Source organism: Rhinatrema bivittatum, chromosome 12, assembly GCF_901001135.1.
Source record: "Rhinatrema bivittatum chromosome 12, aRhiBiv1.1, whole genome shotgun sequence".
In the NCBI taxonomy this organism is placed as follows: domain Eukaryota; kingdom Metazoa; phylum Chordata; class Amphibia; order Gymnophiona; family Rhinatrematidae; genus Rhinatrema; species Rhinatrema bivittatum.
Genome location: NC_042626.1, coordinates 7,783,275 through 7,810,537, shown reverse-complemented (window position 1 = coordinate 7,810,537; position 27,263 = coordinate 7,783,275). Strand labels below are relative to the sequence as shown.

At 45.9% G+C, this 27,263-nt stretch overlaps 1 protein-coding gene across 1 annotated transcript; it reads left to right on the top strand.

Moving 5' to 3' along the window:
* The first annotated feature begins 13,147 nt into the window (after nt 1-13,147).
* Nucleotides 13,148-27,052, top strand: INKA2 (inka box actin regulator 2). Its single transcript, XM_029573792.1, is given in 3 exon segments — nt 13,148-13,303; nt 25,427-26,312; nt 26,315-27,052. Coding segments are annotated over 3 exon segments (1,089 nt in total). The 5' UTR covers nt 13,148-13,267; the 3' UTR covers nt 26,482-27,052.
* Nucleotides 27,053-27,263: the final 211 nt, after the last annotated feature.

The following is a 27,263-nucleotide window of genomic DNA, read 5'->3' as shown; positions in this document are numbered from 1 at the left end:
ACACCCATTCTTGTAGATCTGCATTGGCTGCCCATCCATTTCCGCACCCAATATAAAACTCTAACCATACTTCACAACATTCTCCACAAAAGCAACTCTGCCTGGCTTAAGGAAATGCCCCCACTTTCACATCTCCCATCGCCCCACTAGATCCACCCTTGCAGGCACCCCCTCAAGACAGCGCGCCTCTCCTCCACCAGGGAAAGAGCCTTCACCATCGCAGGCCCTGCCCTCTGGAACTCCCTCCCCACACACCTCCATCTTGAACCCTCCCTGCCCAATTTCAAAAAAGGCATCAAGACCTGGCTCTTCAGACAGGCCTACCCTGAAAGCAACCCCCCCCCCCCCGTAGACAATCCCCCCCCCTCTGAAACCAACCCCCTAGACACCCCCCCCCCCCACCTCCCCCCACCCACTGCAATTCCTGTACGCTCCCATGGATCTCTCAGCTTGCCATAAGTTAATTGTATTACCCACTGCTGTAAATAAGTTATAATGTATAACCTTGCTTTAAATTATCACACCTCTGCAGTCCTTCTGCTGTAAATACCTCCTCCTGTAAATACCTCCTCCACAATTATGGTTACTCTCCTCTACTTTCTCAGCTGCTATCCCTTCCTCCTCTATCTATCCCCCTCACCCCCGCCCCCTTTCTCACCTGCTCCCTCACCCGCTCCCTGTTCTTTATAATTTTCCTCCATTCTCAAGTTTTATTGTAAACCGGCGTGATGTGCCCGCACGAACACCGGTATATTAAAAGCTGTTAAATAAATAAATAAATTATATATAATAGTGCCATGGAATAACTGGCTAGGGCAGGGCCAGCCACACCAGTGCTTCAGAGCCACAGACAGGTCTGGGGTTTTATATCTAAAGTAAACAAATGTATGTGACCAATAGGTTTATTGTGGGCATCCTGAAATGCAGACCTGTTTATGGCTCTGGAAGACTTTGTCTTGAGTAATTCTAATGTGCTGACCATGCCTTGCTGCCCAGTCTCTTTGCTGGTGTGCAGGCCTCCTGCTGTGTACCCTCCTTCTTACAAATGTTTGGACTGGTTTCTCTCATGGAGGGCTTAGTGGGTCTCACATTCCTTCCTCCCTTCCTGTCCTCCCCGACAGACCAGACTCAGGCATGCTTCTCTCCGCAGCACATCTTCCTTTTATGTGGCTGGAGCTCTCACTATCTGACAGCTCCTGACTCACGTTGGAGCTTTGCAGCCCTTTTTATCAAGTATTAAAGATGGTGTATGTCAGGCAGGTATGGAAGGGAGGACACCACACCGACATGAGTAATACCTGGCAATCCACAGCAGGTCTGGGTCCTGCTCTTCTTCACTGCAGAATTGCACCTTTATCTTCTGTTGCTGGATTTTGAAGGAAATGGATTTTTTTTTTCATTGAAAGCTTATCTGCATTGTTAGAAATCACTTGGAGAAAATGAGAGCTATGCGTGACTTCCTATTCACAGCAATGCAGCTCACTGATTGAGATCCATTTTTTTCTATGTACACGTTCCATTCCTGCACAATGAAAGTGGATTGGTCAGCACAGGCTGCGTTCTTTCTGCTCATGACATCATCACTGGGCAGTGGCAGGAGGAAGAGTGTGCATATGCTGATGCTGTAACTTACACCTGAGCCCCTCTGCTGGCTCTGGACACACATCCTGCTTCCTTTCCCAGTTCTATTCTGTCTTGTTTATCTCCATCCGAATCCATTCACTGAGGTTATGAGTTTAATGGGATCAGGTGTCATGGTCATAAACTTCAGACATGACTGGCTTTCTTGTGCTCAGATTGTGACTGTGGCTATGGAACTCAGCACAAAAGAGATCTCTAACAATACATCTGGGAATGGGAAGACACATTGCTCTCTAAGTGACCGATAGCACTTGAAACACAATAAATAAGGTTTGAAGCAAATTTACTAATTTAGCAAGTCACTGAAATGCTGCAGGATAAATATAGGAATGCTTAAGTTGTAACACCCCAGGGTAAGGCATTTGTTGGTTGTTACTGCCCTGTCTGAACGAGTTATAGACTTAACATCTGTCCAAATGTAATTACTGATGTTTTGATAATATTGAACTTTTATGGAGAGGGGTTTACAGTAGGTTTAAAACAGCAGAAAAGGGCTTGCAAGTCTGAACGAGGTACGTCTGTGTCATGGACATTTCAAAGAATTAACATCCTGAGTTTCGATCAGCAGTTTGCTTTTCAAATCAAACTAAACCTGCCATTTGGTTAAAAGAGGCTATTACAATTACAACAGAGAAATCTGTCTTATAAACAGACTGGAAAACAAATTTTACAACTGTAAATTTAGTTTGTAAACTAATAGGGCAGGAGTCAGCAGGGAGAGAGCAGCTGCGAGGTGTGGGCAGTCTATGATCTATCAGTGAAAGGCCTCTATCCAGTCAGTGCTTTGGCATTTTATCAGAATACAAAGTAAAAAATGATGAGGCAAAAAACTTGAAATAAATTCATGCTCAGGATGGCAAGTGCAGGAGAATGCCAGCTCCACAGAGGGACCCTCTACCCCCTTTCAGGCCAGTATTTGATGTGGATGGGCTAATTATGTTTAATTACATGAAACAAATAGAGCATGCCATCCTACCAGTGATTTTTAAAGGGACTTCCTTGGCTAAAGCACTACTTGACCCAACAAATAGCCCTATAGATAATTGTGCATAAACTTCCATGCATAGCCGTGTACTTTTATACATAAGGGAGAGGTGTTGTAGGGGCCAGAGTCTGAGCAGGGTTAGTATTAGTTATGTGCAGACTTCTTGATTTTAAAATTCTTTCTGCAAAGCTCTGTGCACCAAATAACAGGTGGAATCCTGTGCGAATTCTTTTGCCAGGAGAATTCTCAAAGTGTATGTACATGCGCCCATTCACTTTGAAAACTGGTGTAACTTGGGTGCAAAACAGCTCACAAATTGTATGCAGCCTGTTATTAAGTTACCTTCTTAATGTACAGTAAGGAGTGATGGTAAATACCAATGACCTTTACCCTTCTGTGCCTTCAATACTTCAGTGGTATGCGAACAGCAAATTTGCCTTTAACGATTTTTAAACATTAGCTCTAGAGTCTAAACTCAACAGAGGCATCTCTTATATTGGGCGGTCTTTTGATATATGTGTGTGTGAAAACGTAACAAAAGTGTGGCTGGTCCTTTCAAGAGGGAGAGAAACAAATGTTTTTAAAAGGAGGCTTAAACTCCTTCTTTCTCCCCCACCACCACCCCTTCCCAGTTTGGCCAGGGTCCAAGCAGTTTTGTTCACAATGGGCTCAGGTGGCAGGGCATTAACCACCCCACACACAGACATATTGCACAGGTACTCAGTCTCAGCCAAAAGGCAGAGAAGAAACCATCCTCACCTCATGGCTCAGATGAGTACTGTGTGCAGTTCTGTTTGCCACATCTCAAAAAAGATATAGTTGCACTGGAGAAGGTGCAGAGAAGGGCAACCAAAATGATAAAGGGGATGGGACAGCTCCCCTATGAGGAAAGGCTGAAGAGGTTAGGACTGTTCAGCTTGGAGAAGAGACGGCTGAGGGGGGATATGATAGAAGTCTTTAAAATTATGAGAGGTCTTGAACGAGTAGATGTGACTCGGTTATTTACACTTTCAAATAATAGGACTAGGGGGCATTTCATGAAGTTAGCAAGTAGCACATTTAAAACAAATTGGAGAACATTCTTTTCATTCAACACACAGACGAGCTCCGGAATTCATTGCTGGAGGATGTGGTTAGGGAAGTTGGTATAGCTGGAGTTAAAAAAAAAAAGTTTGTATAAGTTCCTGGAGGAGAAGTCCATAAACTGCTATCAAACAAATTGACTTAGGGAATAACCACTGCTATTACTGGCATCAGTAGCACGGGATCTATTTAATGTTTGGGTACTTGCCAGGTACTTGTATGCTGCATTCACCATTGTTGGAAACAGGATGCTGCGTTTGATGGACCCTTGGTCTGACCCAGTATGGCAACTTCTTCTGTTCAGAACTGAAGAAGCAAGCAATGCAAATAATTAAGCAAGCTGCCACTCAGCTGCATAGGGTTCTTCACTCCTTATTGCAGTCTGAACACCCTCAGGGCACATCCCTGCCCTTCAGATGAGGGGAACATCCAAAACTGAGGCACCATTATTCACTATTGATAGGTTTTACTTCCTTTACCCCTTCAAGAGCTCCCTGCAAACCTTTGGACCAGGGAAATGAATGAAATGCAATAAAATTCAAAGGAAACCCAAAAGGACAAAATTACAGATGTGAAAACCCTTTCACCATCCCTAGATGATGAGTTGTGGTTTTATCACTCACATGTTACCAATTACATTTTGTGTGATCAAATGTGTGCTGTAATTACTTTTAGCTTTTGGTATGTGTGCATTGCCCTGGATAGGAGCAAGATCCATTTCCCTGACATATGATTCACTTCTAGCTACTGAGACTTAAAATGATTTGATAAATGCTCATAAAAAGCATTCCCATGCAATTTTCCAGAACTCTCTTCTCATTTCTTTCTCTAAAGTCCTCAGGCCATTAGGATCAAAACAAGAAGCTTCTCACATATCCTTGCTTCTCCTGACTCGCTAGCACATCTTCATGTTGTGACATTTATGGCTAATACCTCTGAGAATGGGAAATAATTCAAGAGGTATTTTTGAGTAGTTTCTTTTATTTTATATATATATAATTATATATACTTGGCATTGCTCGTGTTGTCTGGTATATAAGCCTATGTCTGTATGCCTTTGATGCATGTGTTTGTGTGTGTGTGTGCAGGGACCTGTGCTTGTATGTGTGCTGGGTGTGTGATTGGATGTTTCTGCCTGTCTGTCTGGGTACCTGTACCTGTCTGTGTGTGTGGGAGGGTGGGGGCCTGTGCTTTTGTGTGTGTGTGTATGCTTCTGCACATTTGTGCATGCTTGCATGCATGCTTGAGTGAGCTTGTGTGTACACATGTGCAAGCTTGGGTGTGCCTATGTCTGCCTGTCTCTGTGGGTGGAAGTATGGGAAACAAGGCTTCGCAGACATAGCATATTAGCGAACATCACCCAGCATTGCACAGGTTGTCTTTGTGTGTACATCTGTGTGCATGCACAGTCTCAGTGGATTACAGCAAAACATGCATATTAAAACAAATAACACATTCAAACTAACAGCTTGTACCTGTGGGTGATGTTGCCTCTATGTCTGTATGTGGGGGCGTGTGTGTGTGTGTGTGTGTGTGTTGGAGGAGCGTACGTGTTGTGTGTGCCTGTGCATATGTGTCTCTGCCAGTGTATGCCTCTGTGTGTGTGTGTGTGTGTGTGTGTGTGTCTGCCTGCATGTGCATGCTTGTACCTGTGTATGGATGCCTGTGTGTGTGTGTCTGCCTTCATGTGTGAACTTGTGTGTAGGTATGTGCAAGCATGTGTTTGTGACAGTGCTTTGCAAACAGAACCTATTGTCTTTGTACATTGCACCTTCCACTGTTCCAGGTGCTACCTGGTGGCCACAGACAAGACAGTGCAACCGACACAACCAACTGACCAACTGACACAAACTTTTTATATATAATACTAGCGGTACCCGGCCACTCGTTGCAGTGGCAGAGTCAGGTTATTTACCCTCCCTCCCCCTTCCCCTTGCTCATTTACCTCAGTCACTCATCCTCCTCCCCCTTGGTCACTCACCCCCCCTTCCCTCCCCTGTCCCCACTCCAACTCTCTCCCCTCACACTCACCTCTCCCCTCATTCTCCCTCCCCTCATTCTCCCTCCCCTCACTATCACCTCCCCCCACCTACTGCCTACCCTTCAGATCAGAAAACCTTTGTCTTTCTATTTCTGTGGGAACCCCCTCACCCCAACCCCCCCCCCCAATCCCAACCCTTTAAATCAAATAATAACCCCCCACCCTCCTGCCCCCTCCCAAGACCTGGGAAATTAAAATTGTTGGTGCTACCTGTGGTCTGTCCCTGGGCGTCTGTACGCGTTATGTAGCCAAATAGGGAAGTGCCTAACCAAATTTGCACTTCCAAATTTGTTTTGTGGTCTGGGGGGGGGGGGGGCTATTTTGGTGCGTTCCCGAGATCGTGCAAGTTCAGTGTATGTATTTGTGTGTGAACCTCCCCCTTCCCCCAAAAAACAACCCTATGAGAAAAGTTCTCTTAAACTAACCACCCCACACTCTCCTGCCCCCCCCCTCCCCCAGCCATGCGAAAAACAGTAGCCCACCCCCTGCCCCCCCCAGAGATGCTGAATGAATGAAACCTGCCCCCCCCTCGTGACCGCTCCCCATGATGTTCGCAATACATTCATCACCACCCCCCACCCTCCAGACCCCCCGAGACCTGATAAAAATGTCAGTTGGTGGAGTGGGCGTTCAGGAGCAGTCCGGGAGTGATGTACTGGCGTTGGTCCGTCAGCTGCGAGCACTGAAACGGGTTCCGACGGCCCTTTGCCCTTTCTATGTCAGTGGGGTGGAGCAATGGCAGCAGTAGGTCCTCTGACATAGTAAGGGCAAAGGTCCACCGGCTGCCAGTCCTGAAAATGGCGCCGAGGGGCCCTCGCCCTTACTATGTCACATGGGCTACTGCCGCCATTGGTGTCCCCGAATGGCATAGTAAGGGAAAGGGCTGTCAGTGCCATGCTGATTGCTGGCAGCCGACGGCCGTAGTGCAGATGTGTCCCGGACTGGTCCTGGCCCCCTGCTGGAGCCTCCCGGGCTTCTGTCAGGTTTTGTGTGTGTTGTGAGGGCCTGGGAAGTAAATAAATTTGGCATGTGTGTGGGGGGTGTGAGGAGGGTGGTGGGTGTATTTTCTCTGTAAAGGAAATAGTTATTTTCCGGCGAAAAAAGTGTTAAAAATGGAAGTGAAATGTGGACCTGGACTGGTGAAATGATTGGTGTAGCGTGTGTTAGTGTAAGGTGTAACAGATGGTGCTTACGTCCAGCAGATGTCGCTGTTTTCTGGAAAAAAATTTTAAACCTATTTTACCTGTCACAGGTGTGACATATCTGTAATTTAAGTACAGAAGAACCTTCCTGTATGCGAAATGAAGGTTGTGTCCAAATTTGAAAGCAATCAGTTCAGTGGTTTCTGAGATTAGCGATTTTGTCCAAACTATTTAACATTTTTATTTATATAGATAGATAAAATACATTCCCAGAAACCACAGCAATTCATCAGTTTAAAACTCATGATCTATATACATTCCCTCCAAATTTCCAAATTTTTAAATAGAGCTTGAACAAATACGAGAAAGTGGTAAGACCTGCTTAATGATGGTAGCCTGGAGGGTGAAGAACCAGAGAGAATAGGAATGCAAGAGGCAAGAAGGAGGTATAGCAGTGATGGGAGGCTGGGGAGGAGAAGTGATAGGGAGCTGGGATGAGGAGAGAAGAGAGAATGGGAAGGGCAGGGCATTGAAGGCCAGTTTGCCTACAGTTCTCAAGGGTTGCCTTCAACTTAACTAAAAAAAATGATTAGATTACAAAATGGGTTAGCTTGATGTAATAATCTTTTACTTAACATAACTACCCCCAGCACAGGCGGTGCCACGGGATCACTCTTCTCCCCCACAGCTGTTTCAGATTCATTTTGCAGGCAGGGATGAGTCATGTACAGCTGTGATATTTATTCTCGTTTACATCTCTATGGCGACTGCACATGTTCCATTTCATCTAAAACCACTCAAATTGAAAGAAGTCTTCAGATCCTTATAATAAGATCTACGGTGCAGAGCGCTGACCTCCAGATGCTTCCACAGGAAGGAACTTGTTAGATCCCCGTGAGAAGCTTGCTAGGTTCAAGTTATGGTGCTTTAATAACTGGCAAATTCTCTGCTTTTCTTTTGTTCCCTCCCCTAGTTCTTTAGATGTGAAAATGTTCAAGGCGAGCTGCTTTAGAAATGTACTGGTTAAAAATCAGAAACACATTAATGATATTAAGGACTGAGGAAGTGCTTGGGATTGCGGGAATTGTACTTCTCGATCAACACACATTTCAGCACACATCAGTTTCAAGGCTAGTACATTATTCTGATGTTAAGAGGAGGAAAGAAGGACTTCTAGCCCGCGAGAACTAAACAACAAACTGAATGGCAGGAAAAAAAAAAAAAAGATACGGAACCAACAACCAACAGCAGGAGGTGAGGGAAATTGAATGACTGAGATCTATGACCATGCCCCCCGACGTCACTGGGAGCTCTGGCGACGGTTGAAGAGTGCCTCACCATCAGGCCCCGCGCGCCGAAGGGGCACGAAAAAGGGGCCCTCCCCTTTGTGCACCCCTTCGTGCAACCCTTGTGCTTGTAAAAAAATATATATATATCTTTTATATTTTATTTAAATTTTATTCCAATTCTTTACCTTTTTTTTTCGCTTGTTAATAATTTTAATTAGAAATGTTCTTTGTATTAGACTATGGAAATGTATTTCCTGCTATTCTGTTTAATGTAAACCAGTATGATTTACATCGGATGTAAGAATGTCGGTATATAAAAATTAAAAATAAATAAATAAATAAATAAATAAGAACATAAAAACATACGTCATGCTGCATCAAAGCAAAGATTCATTGAGCCCAGCATCCATTCTCCATTAGTAGGCAATCCAGCTCATTAGAAGTACACAGCAGATCTCAAAGAATAGATCCAATTCCATGTATGGATCTATGGTGCATCTCAAATTCATATTTGAGTTCCTGTAGAACTCTGGAATGAATGCCATCAAGTCCCAATGATTTGCTACTATTTAGTTTCTCAATTTGCTCTTGTACTTCTTCCAGATTCACACACAGGCGGATGCAATACCATGCACTGGCCACTGCATGTGGCTCAACACAAGACTGAGCGTGCGTTTTGGATGTACGTCCATAACTCCCTATGCAAATGAGGGTTAGTGTGTCCAAAACACGTATCCAATCGAGCGCATAGGTAATAACACTCATCACATGTAAATTCATGTTGATGAGGCTATTACTTATTCCCCCAATGCAAAAAAAAAAAATATGTGCACCCTATGGGGTAGATTTTCAAAAAACGCGAATAGGCGTACTTTTGCTGGCGCATCAGGCGCCAGCAAAAGTACGCTGGATTTTAGTGGATACGCGCGGAGCCGCGCGTATCCACTAAAATCCTGGATCGGCGCGCGCAAGGCTATGAATTCTGTATAGCCGGCGCGCGCCGAGCCGCGCTGCCTACCCCCGTTCCCTCCAAGGCCGCTCCGAAATCGGAGCGGCCTTGGAGGGAATCCTCTAACGCCCTCCCCTCATCTTCCCCTCCCTTCCTCTATCTAACCCACCCGCCCGGCCCTGTCTACACCCCCCCCCTTACCTTTCTCCGGGGATTTACGCCTCCCGGAGGGAGAAGTAAATCCCCGCGCGCCAGCGGGCCTCTTGCGCGCCGGGCCGCGACCTGGGGGCGGGTACGGAGGGCGCGGCCACGCCCCCGGACCGCCCCGGGCCGTAGCCACGCCCCCGTACCCACCCCCCAAACGCTGCCGACACGCCCCCGAAACGCCGCGACGACCGGGCCCGCCCCCGACACGCCCCCCTGGGAGAACCCCGGGACTTACGCGAGTCCCGGGGCTCTGCGCGCGCCGGTAGGCCTATGTAAAATAGGCTCACCGGCGCGCAGGGCCCTGCTCGCCTAAATCCGCCCGGTTTTGGGCAGATTTAGGCGAACAGGGCTCTGAAAATCCGCCCCTATGTGCATATTTTAACCCACAAAATGAACACCTGCCTAGAGCAGGCGTTAATTCTTGAGGCACCCAAAAAATTACAGAAAAGCAGAAAATACTGCTTTTCTGTTCTTTCTTTCAGTTCCTCTGTCTTAATATCGTTGCAGTATTCAGTCAGAGGATACGAGATAGGAGAATTAAAAAAAAAGTGTGCCCGTGGTCAGGTTAGGAAAATGGACGCTCAATTAACGAGCGTCCATTTTCCTAACCAGCTGACAGCCACCTCTCCTGGACGCCTGCTGCCGAGAAGGCGCTGGGGCATACAATTTCCCCTAGCGCCCCTTTTTTTACCACCGCACCTGATTTAAATATTAAATCAGGCACCCGGGAGAGGTGGATCGGTGCACGTTAAAGGAGCAGATGCTCAATTATGAGCGCCCGTTTAATGCGCGCCAATATTGCATCGGCCTCACTGATTTGATTCAGTTCCTCTGAAACATCACCTACAAAGAATGGTTCAGACATGGATTCTCCCCAACATCCTCCTCAGTAAAAACATTTAAGCAAAGAATTCATTTAGCTTTTCTGCTATGGCCTTCTCCTTCACGAGTGTCCACTTTACACTCCCACCTCCTCCACCCCTCCCTGCCTGTTATCTAATGGTTATCTTATCTATTTCAATTATCACTACAACTCTGAGTGGTTTACCTGTGGCTCTTGCCACTCCTGGCACAGGTGCATGTTTGAAGAAGAGAACTCTGGAGTGGATCTTGAAAGTTCAACTGAAAGAAAATCTTTGGGTGGCTCATAGCCGGCAAAGAATCCAAAATGAAGAAGCACCTTTGCATTTTGTTTAAATGCATACAAGCCAAAGAAGAAAACTAAGGTGGGTCTCAAGTATGTGGCAGTTTGCTCCATGAGAAAAGAGCATTGAGGCAGACAAACTGCACTGCAAAAAAAGTGATTTGGGATTTGGATTTTTGAAGGATTTTTTAAATTTTATTTTTAGGTTTACAGCATTCTTTAAATTCAAGTATGATAAAAGATCCGTGTGTTTCATGCCGGGATTACCCTGTGTACCTAACATGTTGGAGGGGAGGCAGATATTGTTATGTTTAACTCACTTGCAGTACAGTAAAAACTCAACAGTCAAGGTAAAGCAAAGTCTTTGATTGCTTTGGCTGTAGCACAGTTGTCTCTACTTGGCAAATCAGGATTTTTGTAGTTTAAATTTGGGTGTTATTATGACTCATTGATGAGTTATATATTGTTGACTTCATCGCTGGAATTGCTCTTATTTTCCATCAAATGTTTTCAAATTACATTTGTGTGGGTGGGACTACATAGGGAGGGAGGCATATGGTAGAAAGGCATCTCTCCAAGGAGGGGGGGGAGGAGCACAGAGATGGAGAACAGGAAGGCACCAAGAGAAAAGAAGAAATAAGATAAATTAGAGCAAAATTCACCAAACCTTATACTAAAACCCCACCAGTTCTTGCTTGCTTTGCTAAAGGAAAAACATCATATGATTGTATTTTATTATAATTTAAAGAATTTAAAGAAATCAATCAACAATATCACTAAGGACTGTTTCTATAAGCTTCAAGTTCTGAAAAGACTCAAACCCCTTCTTCACGTCCAGGATTTCAGAACCGTCCTCCAGATAACACTTTTCTCTAAAACTGACTACTGTAATGCTTTACTCTTGGGGCTCCCCATCTCTGCCACCAAACCACTACAGATGCTCCAGAACGCAGCAGCTAGAATCTTAACCGACACCAACCGGCGAGCTCATATCACCCCCATACTCCGAAATCTGCACTGGCTGCCAATAAAATACAGAATCCTGCACAAAGCACTCACTATAATCCACAAAACCATCCACAATCAGCTCCCACTAGACCTTCAGATCCCTTTCAAACTCTACTCATCCGCAAGACCCATCAGAGAAGCATATAAAGGAACCCTACAAGTCCCACCAACTAAACCCACCCGCCTAACTTCCACCAAAGAACGTGCATTCTCCACAGCCGGCCCCATCATCTGGAACAACCTGCCGACTAACCTAAGACTGGAACCCTGCCTTCTAACCTTCCGAAAAAAAAACTTAAGACCTGGCTTTTCCTCCAAGCCTTCCCCTAATTTCTAAAATGTCAAACCAGACTCAGCCCAACTGACGAGACGCTCGGACCAGTTCCAGTATTTTTCAAATGTATTTAACTTCTGGTTTATTGCTGTCTTTCTTCTTCCTGGTTACTCTAGCCCCCAAGTTCTATCTCCTTGTTCTATGTAACTTTGCTTTGGCCTTCTTGTTATATGGTTATTTAGTTAGTCCCTAAGTTCCATGTAAATGGTCTGATATGAATCCTTTTCATGAAGGTCGGTATAGAAAAAATGTTAAATAAATAAATTATAATTTGAGCAATGTCTGGTTATTGTTGCTGGTATGTGGTTGTTGTGGCTGTTATTATGATTGTATGTAGTGTTGTATGTCTTGTTGTCCACCTGGACCCTTTTATTGGCTAGGCTGTGTATATTTTTTAATTATAAATAAATGCATTTACCTTATATATAAAATACATCTCTATGGGTGCTATAGTAGGGAAAGGGTTTTCGCAAAGACTTCAGGAACAGAAGCTTGCATGCCTAATTGCAACCCTGATTAACAGAGTGAAGGATTTAACTTTAACTATGAGTGCCAGCTTATTCAGGTAACTTTTTAAGCCTTCAAGCGCCGAATCAGGATGATGCATAGTCACATGGTGACATCTGGCCAATCACAATGCTCAATCCTTCTCAACCTCTTCCGAAAGAATGAGGGCCGATGAGATTGCCGGACATGTGGCCAGGTGGCCAGAGGTGAGGCCAGGGCTGGGCTGGGTGCCTCATTATCGTCATAGGAGGAGCATCGGGCTGCCAAAGCAGTAACTTCCGCCATCACATGGCACTTGGGTCTCCATCGCTGGACAGACTGACAAGGATTTACTATTATTGGAGACTTTACTTGCCTCATTTTCCAGGCTGACAGATTTTAGTTCTTGTCTAATGGATACGATATGTTACGTTATTTAAAATATGGTTCTGAACCGACTCCCTATGCACAGTTTATTATTTCATGGAGATGTTCGCCTATTGCTCGCAGTCTGTTTGTGCAATTTTTGCAAAGTGAACATAAAATGTAATTAAATAAATAAACAACTTTATTAAAAAAAAAAAGAAAAAAAAGTAAGGGGAACGATTGACTTTAAAGCCATTTAGCCTGACTTTTTCCTGCCTTGATAATAAAATGCGCGTTCTGTTTTCGTGCCTTGGAAAATAAGAAGTGAAGCGCCGGTGACAGCTGGGAAACCAATGGCCATCCTGGTTGCTCGTCAGAGAAGGGGGAGTCTCTGGCAGACAGCGGGCGGGGGCAGAAACCTGATCCCCTGCTAAAAGGCGAAGCAAGCCAGGGAGGAGGAGGAGGAGGGGAGCCCGGCAGGGAAGGCAGGAGAGATGAGGTCCCCCTGCTGCTAGCGCTCAGCCTGGAGCCCGCATCGATTCCGGAGGCGCCCGCATCTGCTCAGCCCTGCACATCTGGAGGGCTCGGGAGCATGGACCACTACCTCCGGCGCCTGAAGCAAGAGCTGGTAGGTGACCTGAGTGCATGTCCCCTGTCACCCCCGGACCCAGGGTAGGGGGAGGCGAGGGCACGTTCGGCCCCGGTGGGAGAAGGAGCCTGAGCAAGCTGCTTTCATGCTCGGTCTCCTACCCCAGAAGCTATTTCTGTACACGGGAGCCGTCGCTCCCTCTTTAGTTACCAAGAAAAAGAAACGTTTTCCAATTGCCTTGGGCATAGCAAAAGCATTTGGGCTCTTTTTCTGGCTTGGGACTGGGTATTATGTACCCCAGACCACTTCGCTTGCTGTCCACTCACAAGCACAGAGTCCAGACACTGTCTATTAAGGACATCTCTTCCTTAACAGCCTGATTGCCGATCCCTCTTCCTGGTCCGATCGCCCCCTTATTACGCCAGCCCTCGGTGTGAGCCACCTCATGCACAGATCCAGGGCTCCCGACTGCTGCTGGACTCTCAGGGTTGTCTGTAATCCAGGTTGGAAAAAGTCTCTCCCAGGAGTGACCCTGCCTCCCGGCGAGGGATCAGGGCGGACTGCTCTCCTGTGAACCCAAGCAGGCAGCGCAACAGGGGCTCTGCAGTCCTTCCTGGGTGAAAGCTGGCTTAACCCCATCAGAGAGGCAATGTCTCCCCAGACAGGGTGCTGGGTGCAGGGATGGGACGCAGAGGTCGAAGGGTCAGGGGCAGGCTGGCTAGCGCTTCTGACTCCAAGCTTCCTATTATGATGACAACAAAGAGAAAAGTGGTTCTCTCGATCCTGCTCTGAGCAACCAAAGGTTAAAAATAGCTTTTATTTTTACAGAAGATGTTTAATACTCAGTGGCAGCACAAAAAAATAGATTCAGCCCTATCTGGCCGGGAAAAGAATATATTACAAAAAAACCCAAAAGATAAAATGCTTCTGAAAAGTTGGCAATGATAAAGTGGAAAATGCAGAATTCTTCCATCTTTCCTCCCGCTCCAGAGCCAGTCTCCCAATTAAAGCTATAGCCCCATGAGTGCTCATGCACAGCGATGGGAGGGTCCAATCTCCCCTCCCCCCTGCACACAAAAGCTCTCACAGTAACAGTGGCCACAAGCCACAGCTCCCTCTGCAGCCCGGTCCATGTGCAACTTGAGTCTCCCCCATCCGGGGCTGTGAATGCTGACTCTGGGTCAAGTCCAGCCCCAGTGGCCTCTGGGGAGCAGAAAGTGGACTCAGAAATCCAACCTGCTGCTGCCTTTGAGCCTTCCGGCTCACTCCCATCCCTAATCTTTGACCTCTTTCGTATGGTGCATGTGAGTGAAAGGTTCTGGTGGGTTTTCTTCCTATACAAAGCCGAATTCACTGTGATACAAGCGATTGCAGGACAGGCTTCAGCCTTCATTTCAAAATCATGCCCAGACTTGTTCCTGGCCAGAAGATGTTGCTAATAGGAGGGTATTGTAGGATTTTTTTTTGCTGGCACTGATTAAGAGTAGGAATTAGAGGTGTTAATTAAAAGTTTGGTCATGAATATATTAGATATATATAGATAGATAGATAGATTTTAGACCACTCCTTGGACAGCTGAAACCTCACACACTGATTTTAATATCATTTCTGTATGCAATACATTTCCCAGCATGCATAACTCATAACATCAGTGGAGAAATGTGTAAATCTTCTGAAAACTCCTCATAATAGCAAACAGACCAGTGGCACATGTAGTCTGCCTCTGGTTGTCTTCCTCTTGTTCTCTGGCACTTTGGGCAGATGACCATTTATATTCCTGTAGTTAAACCAACACCAGGCCCTCTCCCAAAAGTCCTGATCCTATCACTGACCTCTCCGTTACAGTGCAGCCTCTAGCACCGCCATTCCAGGCCTCATCAACTACCCTTTTGGTTAATAAATCCAACACCCAGGCCCCCTCTCCTATCTGGACTTCAAGCTTTGTAAGGATCCTCACCGCTGGTTATGAAGAGGGGTGGGGCTTTAATACAAAGTTCCCACCTTTTATTCCAAAAATGTATTAGGAAAAAGGGAGAAGGAGCCTAAGTTTAAGACCCAAACTGGAAGCAGCAGAACATTGAACAAGTAAATTGATATTGTGAGGAGTTTACATCCATCGTAGAGAGCCTGTGAGTGGGATCTTCACAGTTTTACAAGCCATGTTGTTTTCCAAAACAGATTATTGCAATTCACTCCTCCTAGGCCTACCTAAAAATGCCATCCGCCCCTTACAAATTCTGCAAAACACTGCAGCCCGTATCCTTACCAACACAAATTCAAAGGAACATATTACGCCAGTTTTGAAGGACCTTCACTGGCTCCCCATTCAATCTCGCATACAGTACAAGACATTAACACTGATCCATAAAGCCCTCCACAATCCTGAAATGAAATGGTTTAATAATTCACTGCAATTTCAAACTTCTATTAAACCAACTAGAAATCAATACCTCGCCACATTACAGACCCCCTCACCCAAACTATATAACCATGCCTCCACCAAAGCACGAGCGCTTTCCTTTTCTGGCCCATTGTTATGGAATACCTTGCCCACTGAACTGCGCCTTGAGCCATCTTCCAAAACCTTCAAGCAAAAACTCAAGACATGGTTATTTACACATGCCTATACCTGAAATATATATGTCGTTCTTCCCTTTATATGCCCTGCCTTATTTACCCAACACCCCCTTTCTCTACACTATATCTAAGTTCCCCTTTTTATGCCCTTACTGTAAATACCATTCCATACATTTGCTCTTAAATGCACCTTAAGCGCTTTCTTCCCTCTCTTATCACCCCTAATTTATAATTCCAACCCCTCCTAACCTGTCCCTACTCTCATACCTAATTTCCTAATATCCCTTTACTTTCCAGTCCTGTTTAACTCAGCTCAGTTAAACCTAAATGATAGTTCGGTTTTAAAAGATTCTACTTGTTTTATGTTTAAATATATATATTCTTACTTTTGTTATATGTATAATGTTTATTTAACCCTGTTAAATGTATAACGCTCCGGCGTAAGTTCCTGTTCATTGTACACCGACGTGATATCTTTGATGAGCGGCGGTATATAAAAAACTTTAAATAAATAAAATAAATGTGCACAAGTAGCTATAGGAAGCTGTGAAGTGCTACTCATGGCCAGAAGTAAAACATTTGACAGTAATAACTTTTCCTGAACAGGCAAATCCTGGCTTAGGAGTGACAACTTAGTGAGAAGCAGAACCAGATGTCCCCTTTATCCAGAACAGTTTAAGATTTTTGTAGGTGGTGGTGGAGACAAAAAACAAACAAGAGAGCATAGAACAGGGACAGAGAGGGATTCCTCACTGGCAGGACACCGAGATCAAGCAGGGTCTGCGGTATTGCAACAGGAAGGGCAAACAGCTAGCAGATCAGAAGGGTCTGGTGGTCTTTATCTGCAAACCTCAGAAATTGTCTCGCATACCCAGTGTTTGCCTACTCTGCAGGCCACATCTCTAGACTTTGGCTATGTGGTTTGTTGCTACTTCTGACCAGCTATTGTGTACATAGAAATGCCTGAATTAACACACGGTGGAAACTTGTGCATAGTAATGCTATCATCAAAGCTTCAAACCCAAGCTAGAAGTATGTTTCCATAGTACTAGTCTACATGCTTGTCAGGAAATGATCCTCTTTAACAATGGAAATTAGAGATGGCAGCTCTAGCCAACACCCCAATCTAGCAGAGGCTTTTATTTCACAGATCTGATGTTTACATCTCCCCTGCACCACAGCCATTCAGACATGGAGTATCCAGTATCATGAATCTATAATAAATGAACTTCCCCTTAAAGGATGACAGGCAATTTAATGAACAGCTGGGACAGTCTGGGCTTAGTGGTGGGTGGGAATTGAATCCCCTGACCCCATACTCTTCATCACTTACTTCATTACCACCAAGGTCAACACTCCTGCATATTGATGTCACACAACCAGTGTTGATTGAGCCAACCCCCCCCCCCCCAAAAAAGAACAATAAAAGACAGGTTTCCTTGTGCCACCTAGTGAGAACAATCAGCCCCCTGTGTCTTTGTTTAATTATGGGTTCAATGCTGCACTGTTGGTTTGAATTATAATAATATCCTGATTTACATTTTACACAAGAGAAAATGGAGGGTCAGTCTTCAGCTGTAGAGACTTCTTTGGCTGGTGGCCTACTGAGCACACCCAGCCCAGCACGGGGAAACTTAAACCCAATCCCGTCGTCTGAAGCCTGAGGTTGGCTTTGTGCAGATCTGCTTAGGGGACAAAAAGGACTTGGCAGGCAGCCCAGATTTACAGAGGGGTAGCTTAAGGTATGGCATAAACCTGTGCTGATGCCAGTTTGCTTATCCCGGTTATTTAAGGTTGACATTTTCATTTTCAGTGTAATTATAGTAAATCCTTCCTAATTCAAATCCAGACTTCTAATAGCTGCATTATTTCCTGGAGAAAAGAGAATTCTTTCACCTCTGTGATCTGAAAAGCTTAGGCACAACGTTGTCTTTGGAGAATTCTTATATCAGTCCAATGAAGGGTGCAACCAGCACACACAGCAGACTTCCTTAGGATGTCTCCAGAGGTCACCAGTGAAAGGTCGATCCATGAACTTGGAGCGCCACATGCTTTCCTCACGGTTGCATAGACAAATAGGGCAAAACCAGGACTGGTAGAGGATGGTCTGGAGCCAAACATTGTGGGGTCATTTTATAACAGCCCATACAGATTGTAAGGCAATTACCCACATCCTTTACACCAGCTTTCAAAGGCAACGTATGCACCCTCCTAAACTGTCTGCACACAACTGCACCTGCTGATTTGTATGCAGGAAAATACCCTTCCCCCTGAGAATGCCGCTGCTCCCTGCAGGTAAAGTTCTTGCATACAGGACATACGCACATAAGTTTCTCCACATATTGGGCAGGCCGTTCGTAAAAGGCCATCTCTGAAGCTTAAGCACTGCTTTACCCATGGAAATGGCTTTGAAAAAGGCCCTTCCCTAATACAACCTTTCTGGGGGACAGAGATGGTGGAAGCAAACCAGTAAGGGTTTCCAAGGTAGCATGGGCGAGGAATCGACATTCCTGAGCAGAGCTTGAAACACGGACCATAGCTGGGTGAAGGCGGATGAAGACGGCAAAGTCCACCTAGTCAACCCATTTTACCTTCCTACTACAATTCCACCCACCCTGCCAGGCCCCTCGCATCCCCACCACCAAACTCCTCCGTCTTCACCAATTGCTTTCTGACAGGGTCTGTGAATCAGACTATGGGCCTGATTCTATTCCCAGGGTGGGGAAAACCCTTGGTAGAGCTGGACCTTGTGGTTGTTGTAATCTATACCAGCCATCATGGTCTATGTTCCTATGTTGAGAGACCAAGGTGCCCACTCTCCCACAAATCATGGGCAGTTGCAGATGGACAAACCCAAGGTCTCCCTCCCTATCACAAACTGACATTTTCTTCTTCACTTCAAATTTTGCATGCAGGTCTGCTCGTTTTATTTCATTTGGCTTTTGAATTTCATTATTAAGTTTAATGTAAATGTTCGCAACAAAATGCTTCCCAAAGAGGTATGCAGAATTGGTTTCTTGCTTCCAAAACCAACAGGAATTAGGGATGTGAATCGTGTCCTCGATCGTCTTAACGATCGATTTCGGCTGGGAGGGGGAGGGAATCGTATTGTTGCCGTTTGGGGGGGTAAAATATCGTGAAAATCGTTAAAAAATCAAAAAATCGAAAAACCGGCACATTAAAACCCCCTAAAACCCACCCCCGACCCTTTAAATTAAATCCCCCACCCCCAAATAACTTAAATAACCTGCGGGTCCAGCGGCGGTCCGGAACGGCAGCGGTCCGGAACGGGCTCCTGCTCCTGCATCTTGTCGTCTTCGGCCGGCGCCATTTTCCAAAATGGCGCTGAAAAATGGCGGCGGCCATAGACGAAAAAGATTGGACGGCAGGAGGTCCTTCCGGACCCCCGCTGGACTTTTGGCAAGTCTCGTGGGGGTCAGGAGGCCCCCCACAAGCTGGCCAAAAGTTCCTGGAGGTCCAGCGGGGGTCAGGGAGCGATTTCCCGCCGCGAATCGTTTTCGTACGGAAAATGGCGCCGGCCATACGCGTATGGCCGGCGCCATTTTCCGTACGGAAAATGGCGCCGGCAGGAGATCGACTGCAGGAGGTCGTTCAGCGAGGGTTCCGGCGCCTCGCTGAACGACCTCCTGCAGTCGATCTCCTGCCGGCGCCATTTTCCGTACGGAAAATGGCGCCGGCCATACGCGTATGGCCGGCGCCATTTTCTGTACGAAAACGATTCGCGGCGGGAAATCGCTCCCTGACCCCCGCTGGACCTCCAGGAACTTTTGGCCAGCTTGTGGGGGGCCTCCTGACCCCCACGAGACTTGCCAAAAGTCCAGCGGGGGTCCGGAAGGACCTCCTGCCGTCCAATCTTTTTCGTCTATGGCCGCCGCCATTTTTCGGCGCCATTTTGGAAAATGGCGCCGGCCGAAGACGACAAGATGCAGGAGCCCGTTCCGGACCGCTGCCGTTCCGGACCGCCGCTGGACCCGCAGGTTATTTAAGTTATTTGGGGGGGGTTCGGGAGGGTGGGGGATTTAATTTAAAGGGTCGGGGGTGGGTTTTAGGGGGTTTTAGTGTGCCGGCTCACGATTCTAACGATTTATAACGATAAATCGTTAGAATCTGTATTGTATTGTGTTCCATAACGGTTTAAGACGATATTAAAATTATCGGACGATAATTTTAATCGTCCTAAAACGATTCACATCCCTAACAGGAATATCACACAAAACAGCCAAGACAGCAAAGCTTGCTAGCAATGCCCGAGGGACCTTTCACGGTTCCAGCGTAGTCAGCAAGGATCCTGCAAATATTGGTTTAGACAGGTTTGGCCCTTAGATCACTGGTGCACTCAGAAAAGGGTACAAGGAAATGTTTTCGGGATCTATTGCAGAGGTCCCAGAGCCCGGGTCCACCATCTGGACATGCAGAACCGGAGCCACCAGCCTGCAGAGGACAAGCAAAGACCTGCAAACATTGGCAGTCCTTTTTATCCAACTCTGACAGGATAAAAGGCAGAGCAGTCTCCCGCCAGCACCGAGTGAAACTCATTCTCTCATCAATGAATTCTCTCTTTCTACCAACCGGCTCCTTTTGCTTTGACCTGATGAAGGCAGCAGAGCTCTTGAAAACCAGTCCGCAAAGTATTAGTTCAATAAAAAGGCCTCACCTACAGCCTTTGTTGACGCTTATTTCTTTGTCCTGAAACCTACAAAGTATTTGGTTTAAATGTGAAGGATATAAGAAGCAGTGCAAGTTATTTGAAAAGCGAATTTTATCTTGCTCTAAATAAGGCAAGCAAAGCTGGGTGAGCGCGTTTGGCAGTGCCAGGAGCGTACAAAGGTTTATTTCCCAGGGTCTGATTAGGTGAAGGGTGGGGCTTTCTTGGACTGGTTTAATGCGGAGGGAATCTGCCGCCGACGTCACAATCACTTTGGAGAAGACTTCAGTGAAATGTCTCTCCATCGAAGGCTAAGGGCTTCTCCCCTTCTCCTTCCCCTGGAATCAGAGAGCGGCAGGGGGGAAGCCGAGTTTTTGGGAATTTGGTGCCCAAGGCCTGTGTTGCCTGTGCCCAAATCCAGCCCTGCTAAGAAGCAGATTTTTCAAGACTTTGAAGGCGAGCCGGAGACTTAATGTATAATCTATGCATCTGTCTATGTTCAGCGCCTTAAGTCTCTGAAATGAGGCAGCAAAAGAGTGAATGACTGCCCCGACAGGTGGTGGACTGCTGACCTCGCACCATCCTGCCTGTTTTTCCAGCATTGCACAGTCACTCATGTGTGGACACACATTGGCTTTATTTTATTTTAGTTTTTTCCTCCTGCTCCTTCAGGCCTTCAGCTCAGGCAGAATTGGGGTGGGATCCGGCACCACGAGCCCAGAAATCTATCCTCTCCCTACTCACTAAGCTCAGGCTCTGCAGAGATGGCCTTGGGTCAGAGGCCACATACCAGGGCTCCACGTCCAGAGCCCTGTATCATGGGCTCAAAATCCGGCCACCGCCATTGCACAACGACTGGAGCTCCCTCCTCCCGAGGGGCTGGGAGCGCGGCCCTCCGCCACTTCCCCAGCCCTGGCCGGCCCAGAGAGCTGCACGCCCACCCCCGGCCCTGTCCTTGTGCCACTGGATCGGCCTCTCTCATTGGTGTTTGCGTGTCAGTGAATCCAAAGCAAGCCCAACCTTCTGCTGATGCGCGAGCCTTCTCAGAGCATTCAGGGCAAGAGCAGAGGAAGGCCCTCGTTAAAGGTGGCCGCGTGGAACGACCTTTGACCTACGGTAAATAACAACGCAGTTCTGAGCCGTGTGCTAGAAAGTACCAAGTGAGGAAACCCATTTCTCAGCCTTCCAGCAGCTCTACAATTCAATTCATTCCCTTTGCCAGCCTGCCAATAATATTTATTTTTTTTTGGGGGGGGGGGGGGTTTGTTGATTTTCCAGGAAGGATTCTGTAAAGAACCACAGAGCCGCACTGTCTCATAAACGGAAGAGAGATCTCCCACTCCTGTTTAAGGTTTATTGCTGAAGAACAAAGTGTGTGTGTGTGTGGGGGGGGGGGGGGGGGGGGGGGTGTGGGGTGTGTGTGTGGATTTTTTGTAAGGAATTAAAAACCAGAAACGTGAGAATTAGCTCCGGCACTGGCTGGCACCCCTGCAGCTGCACTTGCAAATTGTTGTGTTTGGATTCGGGCAGATGTCATCCACTCCTCCAAGGACACTTTCACCAGCATGAACTTCGCTTTGCGCAGAACAGCTGCCACTGCTCCCTCGCTTCCTGTTTCCTTTCCCGTGGCCAGGACAAGAATGATTTCCTACCATCAGGCATCGGGACTGACAGCTGTTTTCCTTCTAATTATCACAATTAAATGCTTAAAAAAGAGCTTCCTAGCTTTTTCCTAGCTGGAAGCTTTGGGGGGGGGGGGGGGGGAGGGGTGTCATCTGCTCATTATCTGAGCTGCAGGCCTCTCCCCCTCCTTGCTTTGGTCTTGTGAACTGATGGGAGGGGGGAAGGGGCTGCTTGGGGTAGGATCAAACCCTTACAAGCAGAGTAGAAATGGCAAAATGGGCTTCAGAACCTGCGTGAAAAACGCGTTGGAATCGGTTGCCTATCGAGATCGGTAGGGAAGGAGATTATTTGAAATTGCGTAAAAGAGCAAAAGTAGTTTTATTTGCCCAAGCCCTTGCAGATCAAGGTTATTAAATGTTGAAGGGCAAAACCAAGGTGCTCTGAAAAGTGCCTTGCTTGATTATTATTATGTACTCATGGTTTGTTGTATTAGCTTATTTTAGCTGTTTTTATTGTTTGTTATGATTTATTCTGAATGTGCATTTGTACTCCACGTTGAACATGTCAGGAATCACAGAATATATTTGAAAATATTCCTCCTTAGGGGTCGGCAAAAGGTGTTCAGCTCAGTGGAAATAATTCATTCAGTCCAAAGCACTCCCTCCCTCCCTCCATCAGCTTCTTCCAAATCCAGGTCTGCGCTAGTTCTCACAAAGTTCCAACATTTACAGAGGTGGTAAAGTCAAAAGAGGACCTTCCCGCAGGCCAGATGTGCTAAGCACTTTTCCTGTAGGCATTTGGGCTTGAATACTCAGCATCTTCCTTTCAGAATGAATCAGACCCAGAATGGGAAGGGGGGATGGGAACATCTGTCAGGTGCGATGCACAAAAGGATAGCTTCAAAGATCTGGTTCCAGGTCATCCCTCCAGAATCACCTCCCATAAATACAATCTCTGACATTTTGGTGGCTCCAGGGGACTGTGAGGGCCAGCAGCTTTATTCAGAGCTCCTGTCACTTGCTTTGTGGGTGGAAAGAGTAGAGCAGTGTATTCTGCTGAAATCTTATTTCCTAACAGATTTCCCTGCCACGTAAGACGAGCATTACGACGGTAGCGTTCTTTTTAGGGGAGTTAGTTGAATCAATGAAGGGAAAGGCACAGCCAGTCTGCATCTGCCGACTCTCTGCGCTGCACAGTCGCTACGTATTACCGGGCAGTTGGCATTCACTGCTGCTTGGATACAAAGGATGCGCCTGGAAGAGTTCAGTGACAACTCTGCTTGCTTAAAAGTTTCTAGGGAGATAACATTGTAAAAGGGGTTCCATTAAAAGCCAAAAAATAGTTTAGGATTAGGAGCAGTCCTGGAAATCTTTGGAGGTAAGGGGGATAGTTTTACTTCTCCAGTTTTATGCCTTCAAGACGAACGTGCTTCCAGCACAGCAGTGTAAGATGTTTTCTTAGACCGATGTGGAAGAACTACCCAAAAATGTTGTGGTACATGAGAAAACGGGAATACAGCTCCCCATTAGGATCTTCTAGGTGCTTCCAAGTCATCTGGGATTGGCCATTGCTCAAACTTAGTATGTTACCTCTCAAGTTCTTTTGAGCTTTTGAGACCACAAAGGTCCAAATGGTTAAAAAGTTACTGCTGATAGCATGTATGTGTGCGTGTTACATGATAAATGATCATTTCCATGAGCAATGGAACACCGTCATTGTCCCAACTTATATTTCCTAACTGCTGGTGGCAATTTCATTCTGTACCTGCACAAATGATTAAAACGCTGATATGTCACAAAGATGAAGGAGCTGAGGGGGGGGGGGGGGGTGGAATAGAGCCAGCAGACAACCCGTAAGCATTTCATTTTGAAATCCCCAACTGTGCAGAGTCTGCAGGTACTGGTGTTAGCCATAGGGAGTTTCCCTTTTAAAATGTGCTCACAGGCCCATGGACGTACCCCCTGCCTGGACAGTTTAATTATTGCTCCTTAAGCAAAGTTAAGATGCAGGTCCTTAATAGCCTTGTTTCTATGGACGATAGTCCCTTACTCTGGCCGTTCAGGGTCACAAACAGGACTAGTTTCAGAGTAATCTAAAAGTAAATTGAATTTAAATCAGAGATGAATCTCATGAATATTAATTGAAAATGTCCTGAAAGCAATCTCTCTGTTGTCCTTTAACACAAGAGTTTGAGATGTCTGGATTAGAACTGATTGATAAGATGGGCGTTTGAGGTGAACTTTATATATTGCAGGCAGGAAAGATGTGAGATAAGGGGGTTTGAGTTGTCTTTGGTACGATAGTGAAAGTGCAAGCACAATGCGAACCTTTGCAAATGAAGTGGTCAGCTATTCTGAGCCATTCCACAGAAAGGTCAAAGTCATAGTCATGGTCAGCTTTTGAGGCTCACTGGTCACTTGCCTTTTTTATCCCTGCTTTGTAACTCAAGCTGGACTTTCTCCCCTACTCCCACCTTGAGAGAAAGGGAATGGAAAAAGAATATGGAGGCCATAACAAACCGTGAACACATTTGGAGGATCATGTTGTGAAGATAATTTCTATATTGATGAAAATAAGTGATTGATGAAGAGATATTGTAACATAGTAATGATGGCAGACTGCCGAGCAAGCTTCTATCTGCCGCGCTGTGCAGGTTATCCACATTTGTCTGTTAAGGGAGTAATTGCCGCACTGTGCAATTATCCCCAAGACATAAGAGAACTTATAAAAATTTACTGCTAGTAACAGTTTTATGGGGTGAGGAGCTTTTTTGAAAATTCAGACAGTGCTGCTTGACGTGTTTTGCTTTTGGATTTGCGCTTTTTCTCCGATGTCTGCATATCTGTACCCATAAGGGAAAAAGCACAGGACTGCATCTATCTTCAGCCAAGTCCATAAACAAAGCAAGTCAAGAGTGACTGATTATGGCACTAGATCCTGGATGTATACATATTGGCTTCTGCCGTCCTTACACAGCTAGAATACATTTCTATTAACTGAATTTTAAATATTGATTTTCCAGTTTTGTTTCCACCCTCAAAGATTTTACATCTTGTATTTATGATTGGTTGAACTCCGAAGTCTTGTGATCAATCAGCTTATTAGATTTCCATGATCCATTTGTTTGTTGAACAGAAACAATTTCAAACACTTTGTTTCCGAAAAGAAACAGAAAAATGTGTTACCTACACACATAAACTTTATATTATGAAAAGAAATATTTTTAATTTGTCTAATTTGATTTCCCCTTCTGCTCTTTCCTTAGCACTAATGTGGTCTCTTTTTCTCACAAACAGTTGTCCATGAAAGAAGTTGGAGATGGCCTACATGAGCAAATGAACTGTATGATGGGGGCCCTGCAAGAGCTGAAACTCCTCCAGGTCCAGACAGCTCTGGAACAATTGGAAATTTCCATTAGCCACAACCCAGTTTCAGGCTTTGGCCAGTATCCATACAGAGGAACCACCAGTGAAGTGCCCAAGCCTAGCTGGGAGTCCAAAGAACAGTTTGAGCAGCCGTCAGCAGCAATGAGGACTTTTGATGAAAGCAGCTTACCAGCTTCTTCACATACAGTGCAAGGGTCTCAACCCGTCCACCAGCCCCACCTTGTTTCTTCATTAGACAGCAGCCGGCAACATAGGATTCCATCTTTTAGGACCATTTGCGATGAAGGGGACCTTTCAGAGAATGGGTCAACATCCACATTGACTGTGGCGGACTGTTGGCCATCCAGGAGAGTCCATCCAACAAGTTTGGATTGTGGGAACCAGTTTTATAAGGGTGTAAGGAATGTGCAGGCCAGCACAATGGGACATAAGCCGAGATGCAAAGAGCATGGCAAGTCTGAGGAAAGTAAAGACTGGACATCATCATTAATGTCTCAGAGCAGAAACAGGCAGCCTCTCGTCTTAGGAGACAATATTTTTGCAGATTTAGTGGGGAACTGGTTGGATTTGCCAGAACTGGATAAAAAGGGGGAGAAACATGAGAACTTGAGCTCCAGCAGCAGATCTCAGGAGGTCTACAAGAAGTTCTCTCTCACGGTTAACATCTTCAAAAAGTTCTTACGGAGTGTGAGGCCAGACAGGGATAAACTTCTGAAAGAGAAACCCTGCTGGCTTACAGCTGAGGAGAAGGAGATGGAGCTAACGAGGAGGGCAAGAAAGGGGAAAAAACAGAAAGGAACTTTTACTTTCCTTTCTATGGAAATACACAAAGTGCTCACAGCAAGGAAAAATGCAGGAAGCCAGAAGAAAAGCAGGATATTTCCAAGAATTGCACTAAAGCGGGGAACAATTCCATCCATCACACACAGTCTGGATTTGATATCAACACAGCAGTGTGGGTGTAAAGTTTTACAGGCTTAAAGGAGAATTTTGATCCAGAGGACTTGAGAAGTTGGCTAAGTTGGAGGGTGGATTGCACCAGAATATGAATTGTAGATAGAAAATGTAAAGTGAATTTCTCTGCACCGTTGGAACTGGTTTCCAGGTGCCGTTCCTCAACTGACCTCTTCCTCCAGCCGGAGCCTATTTGAAAGAGCACACAGAGCTCCACAAGGCTGGGAGTGGTGCTAGAAAGGGAGCAAATATCCTCTCGGTGCGCTGTGCTCGAAACCACAGAGAAAACAAACATTTACTCAGAGCAGCAATCTCTCTCTCTTTTTTTTTTTTTTATCATCCATACCTTAACGTCGTCTGCTTGAACCTAAATTACTTTCAGAGCTCATTAACTCGAGGTGCCTCTTTATTCTCTGTGGTACCGCAATCCTAACGTATCGGTAGAACTGAGCTCGCCAATGCAGTTATTTTTTCAGTATTCACTCCAGAAAGTGGGCCCAGACTGAGGTTCTGCCTATGGATCTGGTCCTGGAGTAAGAGGCCAATACATTGTAAAAAAAAAAAAAAAAATAGGAGCCCCAAGCAGCTCACCTTTAGGCCTCATAATGTAATTGCAATTTGCCAAACTTCTCCATCTCATCGCCAGTTCAGAGCCATTGTTTTCACCTGCTGTTCTTTTTGTGCACTTCCTGCTGTGTTTTTAAGCAAGGCAACTTGAAGAGCTGACTCTGGAAGACATTGTAAAAGAAGATTCTTTTTATGTTGTGTGCATACTGTCCGACACAAGGGAACG